The sequence below is a fragment of the Pan paniscus genome, chromosome 21, assembly GCF_029289425.2.
Source record: "Pan paniscus chromosome 21, NHGRI_mPanPan1-v2.0_pri, whole genome shotgun sequence".
In the NCBI taxonomy this organism is placed as follows: domain Eukaryota; kingdom Metazoa; phylum Chordata; class Mammalia; order Primates; family Hominidae; genus Pan; species Pan paniscus.
In genome coordinates, this window is record NC_073270.2 from 11,143,221 (window position 1) to 11,160,571 (window position 17,351).

The 17,351-nt window shown below is 39.4% G+C and overlaps 1 protein-coding gene across 5 annotated transcripts in view; it reads left to right on the forward strand.

Moving 5' to 3' along the window:
* SNAP25 (synaptosome associated protein 25) overlaps positions 1–17,351 on the forward strand; it is an 89,306-nt gene that overhangs the window by 53,941 nt on the left and 18,014 nt on the right. For 4 of the 5 annotated variants that reach the window (XM_003810564.5, XM_003810563.5, XM_063601098.1 and 1 more), the window contains exons 2-4: positions 3,365–3,499; positions 5,621–5,662; positions 12,646–12,694. In XM_003810564.5, the coding sequence (XP_003810612.1) occupies positions 3,428–3,499; positions 5,621–5,662; positions 12,646–12,694 (163 nt within the window). In that variant the 5' untranslated portion in view covers positions 3,365–3,427. Of the gene's footprint in view, positions 1–880; positions 905–3,364; positions 3,500–5,620; positions 5,663–12,645; positions 12,695–17,351 lie in introns of those variants that run through there. The other variant, XM_008962905.5, reaches the window with a different exon arrangement.

Here is a 17,351-nt window from a genome sequence, read left to right on the forward strand (position 1 = left end):
TCCCTGGTTTCAAGCTTCCATGGGTGCTCAGCACCACAGCAACATGCCTTGTGCCTAGCCGTTAGTAGAGGAAAGCTGATTAACAAATACCGGGTTTGTTCCACTCTTAGCCAAGGGTGTAGGGCTCTCCTGAATTAGTGAGGCTTTCTGAATATTAAGCTCCACATCCTTTTTTACAAAAATGTTGGCCAGAACTTTTCTGTAATTTATTCCCCTCAACAACCCCATGAGATTGGCATTGTTTGTCCTGTTGAGAAAACTAAAGCTCAGAGATAGTGATGAACTTACCCAGACTCACCCAGCTTCTGAGCGCCAGAGCCAGCGGTCCGGCTGGGTCTTTCTGACATCAATGCCTTTATCCACCCACTCCACTAAACTATGGTCCATAGTCTACTCAACTTCCCCACGGGTCCACTGCTTTATTCTGGAGGGTAGATCCCCGGTCACTTGGGAATACTGAAATTTCATTTTTGTGCATCTTAAGATTCTGGAGTGACTTGGTATAAATTCCTTCCAGTGTCTGTTTTCTAGATCCTAATTTCTAAAATGGAGACATGGAAATAAAGTCTCATGTATTTAAATAAAACACAGTGTTCACATCTGTACATCATCTCACGAGCACATGTTCTAGTGGCCAGAACAGGCATTCGAAAATTAGCAGGCTCATCGTAAGATGCTCTGTCAGTTATAAAATGACTGCCCATAAAGCTAACCTCACATAAACTTACTCCATTATTTGTTTAATGCCAGTGGTAGAATAAGGCAACCCTGAAGTTTTGTTATTTCTTTTTTTACTCAGATTCCATATTTGTTGCTTTGCCCGGCAATCACTGGGTAGAGAACAGTGAAACCTGTTATCTCCAAAGAAGTTTCACTTTAGGATTCCTCCTAAGAACCCTAAAGAGTATGATTTCTTTTTTTTCACAAGAGCAATAAATTTGGAAAGTGATATTAATATGTACTAAAATTCCATCCTTGTTGAGAAAGCAATAGAATCGTGGACCTGGAAGGCGAGATGGCAGAGCCTCCTCCCCCAGGATCAGATCTAGGACCTGCCTCTGGGAACTTTTGTTCCCTTGCCTCCCAATGAGTATGTTCCTGATTTTTTTTATACGGAATTTTCATTTTTATTTTTCCAAAAAGTGATTCTCATTCTCCTGCAAATAATAATAATAATAAACATGGTAGTGCCCCAAGGCCCCAAATCTAATTTCCTTTCCCAGCTTCGGTTTTCAATAGAAGGACAAACACACATATGTTTTTTGGTTAGGAAATCATGCTCATATGCAATGTTTCTGTTTCGTTTTAAGTTTCTTCAGACATTTACTAGTTAGTGTAACACAGGCTGCTATAACAAAACAACCCTCACATTTTCCATAGCATAATAGAAATATATTGTTTGCTCACGTAAGAGTTCAGGTGTTACTGGCCAGGAGTCATTTTTCTCCATGCAGGGATATGGAGGGCCCAAGTTCCTTCTGTCTCATGGTCTCATGGCTTAGCCATCCTTTAAGACTGTGTTTCTGGCAGAAGGAGAAACAGAGGGAGGAGAATACCTGCTTCTGAACTGCCTTAGACTGACAGGGACACACATTGTTCTACTACCACTCATGGACTGTCTCTAGCCACAAAGCACCACTTCCTTGCAATGGGAATTAGAAATGTAATTCCTGGCTGCACAGCCATTTCCCAGAGATCATGCTCTACCATGCAACAGTGAGGTTAAAGTGCACAGTTGACCATCTCAGCTACAAGACAAGAGCCCATGCCTTCTTCAAATGTGCTACTCACAGAGAATTTTTCATTCTATCAGATACCTAACCCATCGGGCCCTTTGCCCCCTTCCCTTCGATGGCCTGGGGACATGGCTTCCTCAGAAAGGCCTGTTGCAAACCCATGGGCACCCATGATACCAGACATGTCCCCTAGTGTAATTATCATCATCCTGAATCATCTAATTCCCTCTTTTGCTTGCATCTTCCCAATTAGACTGAATTCTGTAAAGGCAGGGAATTTGCCTATCTTGTCCATCACTGTATCCCTAGTGCCTAACACTGCCTGGCATATTACAGGTGCTCAATAAATATTTGAGAAGGAAGGAGGAAGGAGGGCTCTCTCTGGAATGGACCCAGTCCTTGTACCTGTCATTTGTACCATGAGGGATTTCAAGAAGAGTAGCCAAGAAATGGACTGGTCACCATTCAGGACCAAGGACCCACCCTCTTTGGAGTGATAGCAGCTCACCCTCACACAAGCCCTTTTGGCAACCTCTGATGACGACTGAAATAGATGAAAGATTTTCTGCCTTTGGCTTCCACATGCTTCTAAACACAATGGAACACTATTCAACAACAAAAATTAAATGAACTATTAATACATGCTGCAACATAGATAAATCTCAAAATAATTATGCTAAGTGAAAGAAGGCAGACAAAAAGTAGTACACACTATGTGATTTTTATTTATATAAAATTATAGGAAATGCAAACTAATGTATAGTGACAGAAAGTAGATCAGGCTGGGTGCGGTGGCTCAGGCCTGTAATCCCAGCACTTTGGGAGGCCAAGGCAGGCGGATCACAAGGTCAGGAGATCGAGACCATCCTGGCTAACACAGTGAAACCCCGTCTCTACTAAAAATACAAAAAATTAGCCAGGCGTGGTGGTAGGCACCTGTAGTCCCAGCTACTCGGGAGGCTGAGGCAGGAGAATGGCGTGAACCCGGGAGGCAGAGCTTGCAGTGAGCTGAGATCACGCCACTGCACTCCAGCCTGGGTGACAGAGCGAGACTCTGTCTCAAAAAAATAAAAAAAAGAAAGTAGATCAGCAGTTTTCTGGGCATAGACATGTGGGATAGGGCAGGGGCCAGTGGGTGGGTAGGAAATTTGGAGGAGTAATGGCTATGTTCATTGTTTTGATTGCAGTCATGGTTTCCTGGGTGTATACATATGTCAAAACTTCTCAAGTTGTACACTTCAAATATGTGGGGTGGACTGTATATCTGTTATACCTTAATAGAGCTATTAAAATAAATAAATAAATAAATAAATGTGATGATAAAAGTACACTAACCCCAAACCACATCCCTCCAACCTCATCATTCCCAACCCTTGGGTAGTTTGTCTCTTTAAAAATATCTCATCGGTAGATAGGTGTCTATCTCCATGGCAGAATTGGCAAGTATGTATTTGTGGCATCTTTCGGAGAAACAGCACAATTCTGTTGACCCCTGTCTGGAGTATGGCTTTCAGATCAGAAAACTGAGTCATGTGGACTGAGTATGGGCCATTTAGATTTTCTGGTCTTTGCACACACCTACATGAACATAGATAAGCTCTCATATTTTCAAATCTACCTCTTCCCAGGTCCAGAGCCAAACCCGTCACTGACCCCCCAGCCCAGGCGCCCAGCCACTCCCCACCGCTACCATGGCCGAAGACGCAGACATGCGCAATGAGCTGGAGGAGATGCAGCGAAGGGCTGACCAGTTGGCTGATGAGGTAAGGAGTGGAGACCTAGGAAGGGAGGCAAAAGATGAAGGCCTGAGTGGTTTGTCTGATTCAGGTTCAGGTAGGGAAAGCCTTTCTTTCAATGTCTCAATTTCTTTTAGAAAAAGTAATATGACTTTGATTTTCTGTACACCTAAGGCTTCTGTGGACCAGAATAAGTTGATTATAGAAGCTGCATACAAATTACTGTCTTGGCCCTAACTCTCAATTTCCAGAAACCTTGAGAAGTCAAGGTCCTCTAAGAAAAGAAAGCAATGTCTTTGGGTGCCTTAATTCGGTGCTATGCTGGAGAAGGCTCAGTTCTGAGAACAGATTGTTAACATTTTCAGGAACTTTGCAAGCTGGTTGCTAAATGCAGCCATTATTTAAACTGAATTACATAAACTGACAATTAGATAGATTCTATTAAAATCAAAAGTAATAAACACTCAAACTTCATCACTTCCTAATTATTTTGCTACATTTTACTATTATCCATGATCTTGAGATTCATCCATTTTATCTGTAGGGTGGAAATAAGGTATAATAATGTGTTACCATGTATCTTTCCAACTTCATGATCAGTAATATGAAGTTGTAGCTTAAAATCAGGCAGAGCTGGGCACAGCGGCTCTCACCTGTGATCTCGGCTACTTGGGAGGCTGAGGCAGGAGGATCGCGTAGGCCAAGAGTTCATGACCAGCCTGAGCAACATAGAGAGACTCCCATCTCTAAAAATATTTAAAAATTTAAAAATCAGACAGATTAAGAGTATTTATCACCCAAGAATCTGCAAATACTGCAGATCAGGACTTGACTTATTGTTTTGCTGATTGTCTAGACTTTAAAAAGTAGAGAAAATATTAATAATGCAGATTAAAGTTAAAAGTATGTATGTCTGCAGCCATTATACTATGAATAACACAAAAAGAGGAAATCTTCCAGTATTTGAAAATTATGATTCTCTAAGGCAAAGAAATCCTTTTTGTCATTCACAAATGAGTACAATTCCAACACATGCCTTCATTGTTTAATTTTCTTCTTACTCATTAATATAAATGAAAATATCCAACCAACATTCATGTCAGAACTACTCTGGTTCATCACATGGTTAGCTGTAGACACAAAAGTTCAGCAAAAATCAGTAAAAGCTTTCTGTGAGAATCAATTGGCTATGCGAAATTTACAATAAAGAGAGTATTGTATATTTTATTATTATTTATAAATTTTGTGCTATTCATCCTTTATATCAGTAAAATAATAAACTTGAATACATGTATGTATTTGTATATTTTTCCCAGAGAGCTGGTAGTTAAACCTTTATCAGCAGACTGCTGCTTGCAGCCATTCTATTTCAAAAAGCAGCTGGCTGACAGCTCTTCCAGGGAAGTTAACATCCTTCAGGTTCCTGCAGAATCTTGTTCAAAATAAGTTTGTCAGTTAAAAGCAAAGCTTTGAGAAATCACACTGGTTGTTGGATTCTAGTCGTTTCAAAAGAACTGAGAAAAAAGTGACAACGCAGTGCCCGGGGGACCATTGCAGAGCTCAGCCTTTCCGTCTCATTTTTTCTTATCTAAGGATGAAGATAATTATTATAGCTCTCTCCTATAGGCTGGTCATTTCAAACATGCTTGATTTTTTTCACCCTAAGGCGACAACTTAATTTGTATTGATAAGAACTTCCAATTGTGTTTCTAGGAGCTTTGTAAGAAACTTGATGTTATATTCATCTCGATTCATGAAAAATTATGTTTGTGTTTAAAATTTAATGTTCCTGGCCCAGGGAGGCCAAATTAGTCCTCTGAGTAATTGAGATAATTTTTCATGCATTCTGAGCATGCAAAATTATCTTCTCCAGATTACTTTGTCTTTGATATCAAGATCAGCTTCATATGGTTTTTATTTTCTGAAGATAAGCTTTAATGTAATTGCTTTAGGGAATCTGATCATGTAAAAAGCCTGATAGGAAAGAGTTTGAAAATGTAATGACATTTTTTGTTTCACTTGCCAACTGAAAAGAATATGTGACAGAGACCCTTTGTGTTTCTCAAGTAAATAAAGTATTTCTGATTTTCCAAGATCTCTGGATCCTGCACTCATAAAGTTTATGTTTGTTTGTTTTTTAAATCTTAGTCGCTGGAAAGCACCCGTCGTATGCTGCAACTGGTTGAAGAGGTAAGAAGTGACAGTATTTTAAGATAAAGGAACAAATCCCTTATGCTGATACATCCTTTCCTAGTTGCTATGATGTTTCCTTGGGCCATGATGCCCTAGATTCCAGTGTGGATGTAGCCTATCAGAAAGGCACAGAATGAGGGAGATGCTGTATTTAAGTTGCCAGATAGCCATGAAGACACCTTCACCCTCCTTCCCAGCCCAAGCCACCTCTGTAGTCTGGTCTGGGAAGCAGAGAATAATAGAATTTCCAAGTCTGTGCTCTCAAGAAATCACAGAAGATTGTATCACTTTAAGCAAATTAGAGCAATTTTTAATATATGAAGGAATTATCTACATAAAACTTTATTTGTAATTATTTTGGTGCCTATAAATTACATCTAATCTTGAGATTCTGTTCTAACTTTAGCCACATATATGACTTTTAAAAATATGTACGCATATAGGTGTATCATTTTTAGAAATTGTTCTATTTAAAGTCAAGCACTAAAATTTATGAAAAAATAGGAAAGCCCTTTAACAAAGGGAAATATTAAGTCCAATAATATAAATACAGAAGCTTTTTTATATTCCTGCCTGGATTGAGCATCCATTTGCGAGGCAGGGTTAATGAATCCCAAACTATTTTTAAATGGGTAAAATGGGGCAAATAGCAATAATGGAATCAAAAGGGCACTTGCAATCATAAACCTCACTCATTCCAATTTGGTAGAGCAGCAGTCAGCCAGGCAAAATAAATGGATTAATTGAACTTGCCCAACGGGAGAGATGAAGTGGAAAAAGAATGGGTTGGACTATACTTATCTTAACCTAATAAAACAAGCCTAATAGTTTTTATTCAGCGAGATGCTGTTTTAGCTGTGCTTTGAACTGCTTATCAGTATATAAATTCATGTGTGATTATCGCTTTTAGAGATCTTGGGCTTTCTCTGGCAGAATGATTAAATGAGCCTACTCCCCTCATGCTATCATAAATTTCATATGCAACAACTTGAAAGGGAAGAAAAGGTAAATTTTACAAAGGATAAAAGGAAGGGCAGCCGCCTCTCACACTCTAGGAGCCAATGTCCTCCTTCTCTTATTTCTGTAGCTTCAGCTTCTCACCTAGGAATGAGATATGGCTAAATGTGAATTGCCACTGGAGGAGTGGGAAGGAGGTGGCAAGCATGCACTCCCTAGGAAGCCGGGGAAGTGGGTGGGGCGGGGGATGGGAGGGTGGGGCGAACGTAACAAAATCTGTTATCCCCCAAAATGATAATTCGAGCCTGCAATGTGGCACAAATGGGCCACACCGGAAGGCAGCCCTAGCAAAGCAGGTCCTCAGTACAGGGAAGCAGCGTTCTGTCTAAGTGAAGAGCAATATTTTATCTGCACTGTCCAGGGAATGCTGCTGCTCATGCAGAAATACTTGAGGATGAAGAAGGAGGTAGATATTCTAAATCTAGGAGTACAGGCAAGACTCTTAGCATGGACTTACTCTCTCTAGTTTTCAGGAGGAAGAAAAATGAAAGAAGCCCATCTTAGTAATATGCCTACATGAGCTCTGAAGCTAACCTGAAGGGAGCCTAGAAATCAACCGAGATATTTATTTGATTGTATATTATTACATTATTATCATAATACATCCTTATGGCTTTCAACCATAGCCTCCAATCCCATTTTTCTTTTTTTGGTTATGTGTGTGCACATCTGATATAAGTTTCCGAAATATCAGAACCGTCACTAATTTGCCTGCCTGTGCGATGCTGAAATGCTGCCTAGACTGTGGAAAGGAGCAAAACAAATGAATCAGAACGCACACCTTGAACTGATCCCTTACACATCAGAGTCTGAGACATGGTCACTTTTTCATATATCGTCTTAAACTGCAAGCCACGTCGGCCAGTCTTCAAAAATGAGTATCTGCTCTAATTTATTCTAGGGGAAAATCTCTCAAAAGCTTATTGATTGAAGTAGGATTCTCGAATCATATGTTTTTGTTTCTCCTAAAGCATTTTTCAATCAAGCATGCAGCTATATCTTAGAACAAGGAGCAAAAGAGATGGAAGCTATCTCCTGCCTCTAATAAATGAGAGGAGGCTATTAGACTTTCCATGCTTAGGAAATTGTGAGCAAAGTGTTATTAGAGTAGATTGATTTGCTCTTACTTCCTCCTGGGTTATTTTCTATTTATGGTCAAACATCCTGATGTCTAGGACATTTGCTGTTTAGATGATATTCTGCTTTTCAATCAAAAAGGACGTTCTCTAAAGAGAATCTGCATTAAATATTCATCAAGGACAGAAATCATTTGGAAAACCTGAGGATTGAAGTACCAGGATCTTACTCATGATCCCAAGGTTTGACAGTGCCATATAATCTGAATTGAGCTGAATCCTTATTGAAATTCAGTCTCAAAGACAGGAAAGGTTACTAAACTTGTGAAGTCTCCCTAAGGCAAACAATCTCTCTTTCAGCGGAATATACAAATTTACACCATCCTTAACAGACTCCAGGGTGTAGCCGTGGTTAGGGGTGGGGCCTTGCTTTTTAATAGTCATCATTATCAGCATCTCAAGGGTAGTGTAAAACTACACAGAGGTGAGTGGAGAAAGTTCAGAAAAAATGAATGCCACAGATAGGTAAAAAGGTTAGAAATCATGTAGCACTTGGTTCTCAGCCTGGAGTTAGGAACTCTCTTTTGGTGAATGCATTTCAACAAATATTCACAGAATGCCTAACTCCGGGGATAGGAAGGGAGATGTAAATTGGTATCTTGCTGGGAAACAGATATGTAACTAGCTCTGCAAATTCAAGGCCATATATGCCTTAGGTGCATAGGGGAGGGAACAACTGATTCTGGTAAGAGACTCATTAAGGTATCCTCGAGGAGGGAGTATTTAATTCCAGGAAAAAAAGTTAACTCTGCTAATGCTAAATGCAGGAAATGGAGTCTGTACATCAATGCCTTGGGCTATGTAAATTAAGCTCAGGAAAAGCCCCACAGCCTTAGGGCAGGCCAATTCAGAGACACCACATAACTTCCATGGAGTGGTTATTGCACAACTAATATTTCATGAATGTTTTAGCATCCTTCTTTTTATGCCAACTTATCTTTCAAGACTTTCAAGACACTGTGGCCATGCAAAGAGAATAAGCATTCTAAAGTGGTGTATGCCAAACTTTCCCCTAAAAATGAAAAAAATCAGGTTAAGCAGTCCTTTTCAGATATGCAGATGTGGGGTCTTTTGGAGAGAGTGCCTGGAGTGTTCTAGTTTTAGTTCAGATGTTTTAGACTTTGGGAAAAGCATCTCAGAATGGCAAAAGAAAGATTTGAAACGTTCTGTAAAGATTGTCTTAGTTCATCTGGAAAAATTTTTTTAAAAATTAAAATAGAGAAATAAAAGAGAACAGAAAGAAATGGAAAAGAAAAAGTAATCCTTCGTATCTTCAACTCCCCTGTTTTTAGGTAGGCGATTTTCCCAGCAATCTCAAACAGAAACTAAGAATTGAGCTTAGATAAAAATAGAACCACCTCCTCACACTCCTAGCTACTAAAACATAATACTATTTAAGGAATAAGAGAAAGTAATATTCTGCCTCCCTGAAATCATGTCTCTATCCCTGCCCATCTCCTTAAGCTTCTAGCTCCCCACAAAAGCAACCTAGTTATTTTTGATAGAAGCTGTCAGCAAAAGAGTGGAGCCAAACGCAAGTTCTAACATGTACCGAGGTGAAATGTGCCAGATACTCTGCTTAGAGCTATCATTGTCATCATCATCAAATGTACATTACCTAATTTAATCTTTGTTAGCTTCCTTCTACTACTACTTTGATCTCTGTTTTACTGTAGAGGAACTTGAGGTACACAGTGGTTAAGTAGCTTGCTTGAGACACACAGGTGTAAACGGCAGAGATGAAGTTAAAACCCAGGTCTACCTGATTTCAGAGTGTAAGTTCTTACACATCACACTTCTCTTCCACCAGCATCTCTTACAATCATTATTTTTCTTTGAGAATTCCACACAAAAAAAGGATCTAAGGAAACAAAGCAGCTCATTCTAAATGGATTGAGATTCTACTCAATGTCTTATTTCCTGAACTCACGGAGGCGTCAGCTTCCCATAGAGGTGAACCTTGAGAGGCTGGACCCTCTGAGGCTCATCTTACTCTCATAACTACTGTGAGAAATTATGAGGGAGCAGTTACTGTCCCCATTTGACAGCTGGGAAGCTGAGACACAGAACAGGTGACCTTAGAGCACTAGCATTATGAAGATAGATCTAGAATTCAGAAGTAATGACTCCCAGATCCTGGTTCTGCCCACCTGACCAAATTGTCTCACAAACAAAGGAACACATTTGAGAGGTCATGCATTTGTCTACCCGTTATCCTTAGTGCCTAGAGCAGAGTAGAGGCTCAATAAACACTAGGAAGGAAGGAGGGAAGGAAGGAAGGAAGGAAGGAAGGAAGGAAGGAAGGAAGGAAGGAAGGAAGGAAGGAAGGAAGGAAGGAAAAGGAAGGAAGGAAAGTAAAAAGGAGCCTGTGAGTGATTAACCAACCGCTCAATCTTTTCAATCTTACTCGGCATCCCTATCCTTATCTTAAACGTGGAGAAACATTCTGGAAGGTCAGATGTCTCTTCCAGGGTCTCGTGACTGGTTGCTGGCTGAGCTAAGAGCACAACCCAGTGTTCGTGACTCCCACATCAGTGCTCTCTGCTTCTGTTCTCCCAAACTGGGGCAACCTAAAAAACTCTTGCTCCCTCAAATTAGTTGCGTGAATCATTCTAGTGTTAAAACATTCAGCACCAAATTGGACAAATGTGCAATTATACTTGCAGGGCTCCACATAAAAATAAATGGGTATAATAGAATATCAAGAAAGTGTAAACAGATGAGGGCTGGACTGACCAAACTAAAATCACTAACCTTTTTCCTATCCACTGTCCCCAGTAGAATGGAGCGAAGATTTCATGTGTGGCCTGATTGGGCCCTCGAGAAGAAAGTGCTCTCCGAGATGCCTCTGCCCTCAGCAGAACCTGCATTGTCACATCCCTATGCTTGAGTAGCCTTTTATAATTTCATCTCACAAGAAATGGAGAAAGAATGCAGAAAAGAGCAAATAAATCATTAAAATACAGGCTAGTACAGACGAAAGCCTGTTTACAACCCATTTAAAGAAAATATTTTGAAATGTCTTTTGTGGTCTACAATCTTGCTACTCAATGTATGTCCCTGAACCAGCTCAATATGTCAGGGAGCTTGTTAGAAATGAAAAGCCCGGGCTCTACCCTAGCCCTACTGAATCAGAATCTACATTTTACAAGATGATTCATGTGCAGAGGATTCATATGCACATTCCAGTTTGAAAAGTAGTGGTCTAGAAGCTTCAGATACTCGATAATGATGATATTTTTAGTTTGCCTAGATAGGCTGCTATAGATGCATTTTCTGAATATATTTATTTTAGAAACACTTATTTTAGAAACACTCCATTCTAGCACATTCCACATATTAATTTGTTTAACGCACATACTTCCTCAATGAGGTATTAACTGTTGTCATTGCTGTCTTACAAAGGAGAGAATGGAGGCACACAACAGTCAGGACACTTGCCTGAGGCCCCACAGTTAGGGAATGAAATCACCAGCATTCCAGCCCAGAGTCTGTCTCCACAGTCTGCGCTGTCAAGGACTCCTGAGGCCACCCTGGGCCAGCCCTGTCCATACTACATCCTGACTTTGCCACTAAAGCCTATCAGAGTGTGCTCAAAGGCAAGGTAGGCTTTTGTGTCCTGGAGATTTAACTGCACACATTCTCTAAAATGGTGAGTTTATAAAAGCTCACAGAAATCATTTTCAGTATTTTATTTTTCAGAAGCACTACTGAAATTTAATTGTTAAAATACTATTTTTTTAAAAGCACTTTGTTGGCCTCCACTAGTATCTCTCTCTTTCTTTCTTAGTTCAAAGTACATCAGTGGAAAATAAGCACCATGAGAGAGGTCCTAGCTTAGAATTTCTTCTGGGGGTACCATGAGCTTTACTTGAAAAACCAATTCATCCAAACTATAAGCAATGCCATTTTATACCCATTAACAGTCGCCCTGTAAAATGGAAGGCATTAACTGATTAGGCTTTCTAGAAATGAGGATTCTTAAGTATGAGTGATACAGATATCTTTGTTCCTTCTGTCCTGACCACCAACTCCTGCCCATGGTTCAGGTGGTATTTGGTTTATTTGAACAGTAAGGAGATGAGGGATGCCTTTTAAAGACTTCCCCGGCACAGAAGAATTTCTGTAAAGCTTGTAAAGGAATTATTTTCTCACACTAGATTATTATGCAGAATGTTAGATTTCAGAATTAAGAGCCCTTATTTCTCATCTCAAACCCATTCTAAATACTGTAGACCCTCTCCATAGAGATAGAAAAATGGAGAGAGAGTGAGTTTCCTTTTGAGCTGTGTTTCCCAACCTTTGTAAAGCCATGCTCTCTTCTGATGAACCTGAAAACCTCAACGCCCACCACCAAGATTCTTGCACATCTTCCCATGGGGCATCCCTCCCCAATTTCACTGATGAAGACTTTCTGATAGATCGTGCCAAAGAAGAAAATTTAGACTAGAAGATTTCCAAAGGTTTGCTTTCTGTGATTGGTGTTATAAAAACTGTAGACACGTTTATTTCCAAACATAAAATTACAGTATAATATGAGGTATGTGTATTCCGATTTCATGCAGGCCCCACCCCAGCCCTACCCCACGGAGAGAGTGCTCCATTTCCTCATTCTGCCTAAAGCATCACTGGTAGATCAAGTCCACAGCTGGCCCATTCTTCTATCCCTCCATAACCCCTCAGGGCTCTTGTCATACTTTCTCCCTTTTTTCTTTTGGTCCTTCTTCATTTTCCATTTATAGGGCTAATTGTCCCCTTACTGATTTCTCTTTCTCTCTTTTCTCTCTCTAACTCCTTTTCAACTTTGCTACCATTATTGGAATGTAGAGTAAAGATGCTGGTATCAGGACTTTGGTTATGTTGGATGAACAAGGAGGTAAGTTCAGATTTCTTCAGTAAGAACAATTCCTCTTCTGAATAATGTGCATTTTAAAATTATTTGTGCATACGCAGATGGTCGCTTTGACATGTGTTACACATGTACACGAATGTGAGGGTTCTAGATTTTTCATCTTGCTTTTTCTCTTTCTCTGTTGAAAAGATTGGTAAATGTATGGAAATGTTGAGGCCTTCTTCATGAGTGAATCAATGATACCACTATCTCTGTTATATATGTTGGGGTAACAGAATTTTGAAGGCAAAAGCCATTTTTTTTAAATGATAGTATTTTGGACAGTATAAGAATTTTCTTATTATCGTTGCCCCTAAACTTTCCCAATAAATTTGATTTTCTTCTAACAATACATAGATAGAATGAGCGTATGGCACATCATGTTGTCTACTTCTTTTGACCATCCCAACTCAGTATCTAGTAGTTTTGGGTATTTCTTAAATACCTGGGAGCTGTTTTTCACAGAATATAACCTGAGGGAAATTATCTGGAAAATACAACGTTGAACCAATTGAAATATTTGGCCTGTTTTAAAGATTATTACAGAAATGCTAGAAGCAAGGAAAATCAGAGAGCCAGCCTTTTAATATAGCATCTCTATACCTAACATGGAAATTGAAAAGGGTAATACCATCATTTTTCTTCATCTCAATGTATCTAGCCCTATGGTGAGATTGTACATAATTCTAGCCACAAGTCAGTTACCTGATTCCGTTCTGAATTCTTATCATAATAAACAGATTTCTGCAAAGTTTTTTTCTTTTTATTCATATTTTGTAAAAGCATTAGAAAATTTTTTGGAGTCATGACTATTTTTTTTAATGGCAAAGATAAAAATGTACAAGGTATTCACAACACAGGAAACCTTAAATAAACTCTAAGCATAAATCTCAAGCTGTGAGGGGAACGTGCCTGACAGATAACAGAGAGAAGGCACTTCTCCTAAAATTCAGAGAGCCCTTGCATATCAAAGAAAAGGGCAGCAACCTAAAGAAAAATGGATGTAAAATAAGACGTCATCACAGATGTATGAAACCATGCTCTAATCACCAACAACGACAAGATACCACTTTTTAGAGCAGACTGGCATAAATTTTAAAAAATGATAATAACCAGTGTTGTGAATATGTTGGGAAAACAGAAACTCTTATTCCACAGCTAGGCACTGTAACCTGATAAAAATGTCTTAAAGAATAATTTGAAAATATCTTCACATTTTAAAGGGCACTCATCTTTGACCAAGACACTCCACTCCTAGAATTTTACAGTGCAGATATACATTTACAGTTATATGAAGTAAAATGCATGTGGCTTACTCATAATAGTGTAAGACTAGAAACAACTTAAGTATCTGTCGGTGGGGAGACCAACCCAATTAATTGTGGTACGGCCATAAAAGAATTGTTCTGCCACCAATATAATACATGAGGTAGATCTTTATTTACTGACTTCTGTGGAGTTGGGGTGGGAGCAAGAAGGGACTGGAGGAAAATGCCTCATTTGGGGTCCCCTGGGGAGCAAATGCCAGGAAGCAATTAGAAGCAAAAGAGATTTATTGGGGAAATGTCTGTGATAGGTCAAGGGGAGAGCTGCCGGGAGCAGGCAGAGGCAGCCTTCAGACTATGAAGCAGGTTTGATGCCTATAAAAGTAGATGGGTACTGCTCTTGAGAAGCCCTCGGCCAGGCCAATGGGGAGCCCGAGAGCAAAGATTGCTGATTAGAGGAGCCCTGTGTTGGGCAGAAATGTTCTAGCACTAGTAGCCCATTGTGCTCAGCCATTGGCTTGAAGCATCCCAGGAAGAGCCTGGCCTCAATGTAAACACTGTGGCAGCCTGCATAGGTGCACAGCTGGAGGCATCTGGCTGTCACATAAAGGCTTTCAGTTTTACATTATTTATTTGTATTAAACTTTTTCAATAAATATATACCAATTGATCAAAAAAATGGAGAAAAAAGTTTGAAAAAAAAGTTGAACATAAACCCCAACATTTTTCCTTCAATTTTCACAATACAAATTGTCAAAAGTTGTACACAAATAACAAAGTCTACTAGAGTTCCATGTTGAAGATATTGCAGTAGCAATGGAAGTCTTAAGAACTCCCCCAATGGGTTTGTTATTATTGCGTGACTTGTTGGCTGGATCTGTGTAACAATGTCCCAGACTTTGAAACTGAGGATGCAGCAAGTCATTGCTTTAAAAAAAAAATAACTAAACAACAGGTGCCCAATAGAAGAGTGGTACCTGATTTCTGGTGCAAAATTGAAACCTATACACTCAAACCTAGGCATTACCATTCAGGACATAGGCATGGGCAAGGACTTCATGTCTAAAACACCAAAAGCAATGGCAACAAAAGCCAAAATTGACAAATGGGATCTCATTAAACTAAAGAGCTTCTGCACAGCAAAAGAAACTACCATCAGAGTGAACAGGCAACCTACAAAATGGGAGAAAATTTTTGCAACCTACTCATCTGACAAAGGGCTAATATCCAGAATCTACAATGAACTCAAACAAATTTACAAGAAAAAAACAAATAACCCCATCAAAAAGGGGGTGAAGGACATGAACAGACACTTCTCAAAAGAAGACATTTATGCAGCCTAAAAACACATGAAAAAATGCTCACCATCACTGGCTATCAGAGAAATGCAAATCAAAACCACAATGAGATACCATCTCACACCAGTTAGAATGGCGATCATTAAAAAGTCAGGAAACAACAGGTCCTGGAGAGGATGTGGAGAAATAGGAACACTTTTACACTGTTGGTGGGACTGTAAACTAGTTCAACCATTGTGGAAGTCAGTGTGGCGATTCCTCAGGGATCTAGAACTAGCAATACCATTTGACCCAGCCATCCCATTACTGGGTATATACCCAAAGGACTATAAATCATGCTGCTATAAAGACACATGCACACGTATGTTTATTGCGGCACTATTCACAATAGCAAAGACTTGGAACCAACCCAAATGTCCAACAATGATAGACTGGATTAAGAAAATGTGGCACATATACACCATGGAATACTATGCAGCCATAAAAAATGATGAATTCATGTCCTTTGTAGGGACATGGATGAAATTGGAAATCATCATTCTCAGTAAACTATTGCAAGACCAAAAAATCAAACACCGCATATTCTCACTCATAGATGGGAATTGAACAATGAGAACACATGGACACAGGAAGGGGAACATCACACTCTGGGGACTCTTGTGGGGTGGGGGGAGAGGGGAGGGATAGCTTTAGGAGATATACCTAATGCTAAATGATGAGTTAATGGGTGCAACACACCAGCACGGCACATGTATACATATGTAACTAACCTGCACATTGTGCACATGTACCCTAAAACTTAAAGTATAATAATAATAAAATAAAAAAATTTAAAAAATAAATAAACATATACACTCAAATAATTAGCAGTTTCACCTTATTTATTTTTTAAGTTGATAATTTGTAACTTCATGTGGGTGGAAAAAGAGACATGACAATGGAGGGTAGACTTAGGAAAGATTTAGAATACAGCCTTTTCCCCCCGAACAATAAAGCAGTGACATAAAGACATGGAAAATAATATATACAAACCTGGAATCAAAAAGAGAAAACATGAATAACAGGCTTACATGAGTGATAAATTGCATTGTACTTTGATGAAGAAAATCTAGAGATATAATTTGCTGAAATCTTCATAAAAATGCAAAAATATATCTTCTTTAGCACAAATTATCTCCAGAATCACCTATGTACTATTCTCCGAGAAACAAAGCAGAATAGAATGTCTGTTTGACAGATTTCCCCATGAGACAGTTAATGTTCTCGGCTAAGACATTTCAATTATGGCCATACCACAGTAAATGCTGAATTCCTCAGTTAAACAAGGATAGACTGGGTTTTACCAGATGTGTGGTGAGTAGATAGACACTGATGAGAAACATGCAACTGTAAAACCCCTGAAAGTAGGTGGTTTCTGGCCGGTCTTAAATGGTACACATTTCATTTATAGTATAATAGGAACTTAGGACCTTTTTTTTTTTTTAATTAGGCAGTAGAGACACAGAAGGACCTTTCTAATTGACAGATGAGCATGTCAACAACTATCTTAACTGCCATATAAGTGCATTTTAATTTTGCCTTTACTTGTTTAGATCAGTAACTGCTTTGAAATTTCTCTTCATTTATGCTCTACTAATTTTGTTTATGCGTGAGCACCAAAAGTGTTGACTATTTCTACCTCACAGCAGCACGGAAGCCTCAAGAAACAGCCATTCTTCTAAAGAACCATCTCAACCACTGTTGGGTCAGGCCAGGCCATTCCAGGTTGTCCAGTTAAATGATTGCACTAGGAAATTTCCTATGGGATTCTTGCTTTATACCCAGGTATCGGGAGACACCAAGGAGCACTGAGCATGACAACCAGACCTGGAAATGTACTGAGCCCTGGGACTTTCATTCCTCTAGAAAATTTGTCACCAAGGGAAGTCCCCAAATGACCTTGGCACTAATGTGGGCTTTTACCTGCATATCTCTTGTTCCTTTTGCTGGTCTTTGCTGAGTTGTATGTCTGTTTTGATGCTGAAGATGTGACTTTTGGGAAAATCTCCTGGGATCAGCTCCAAACTAAACAGTGAAATA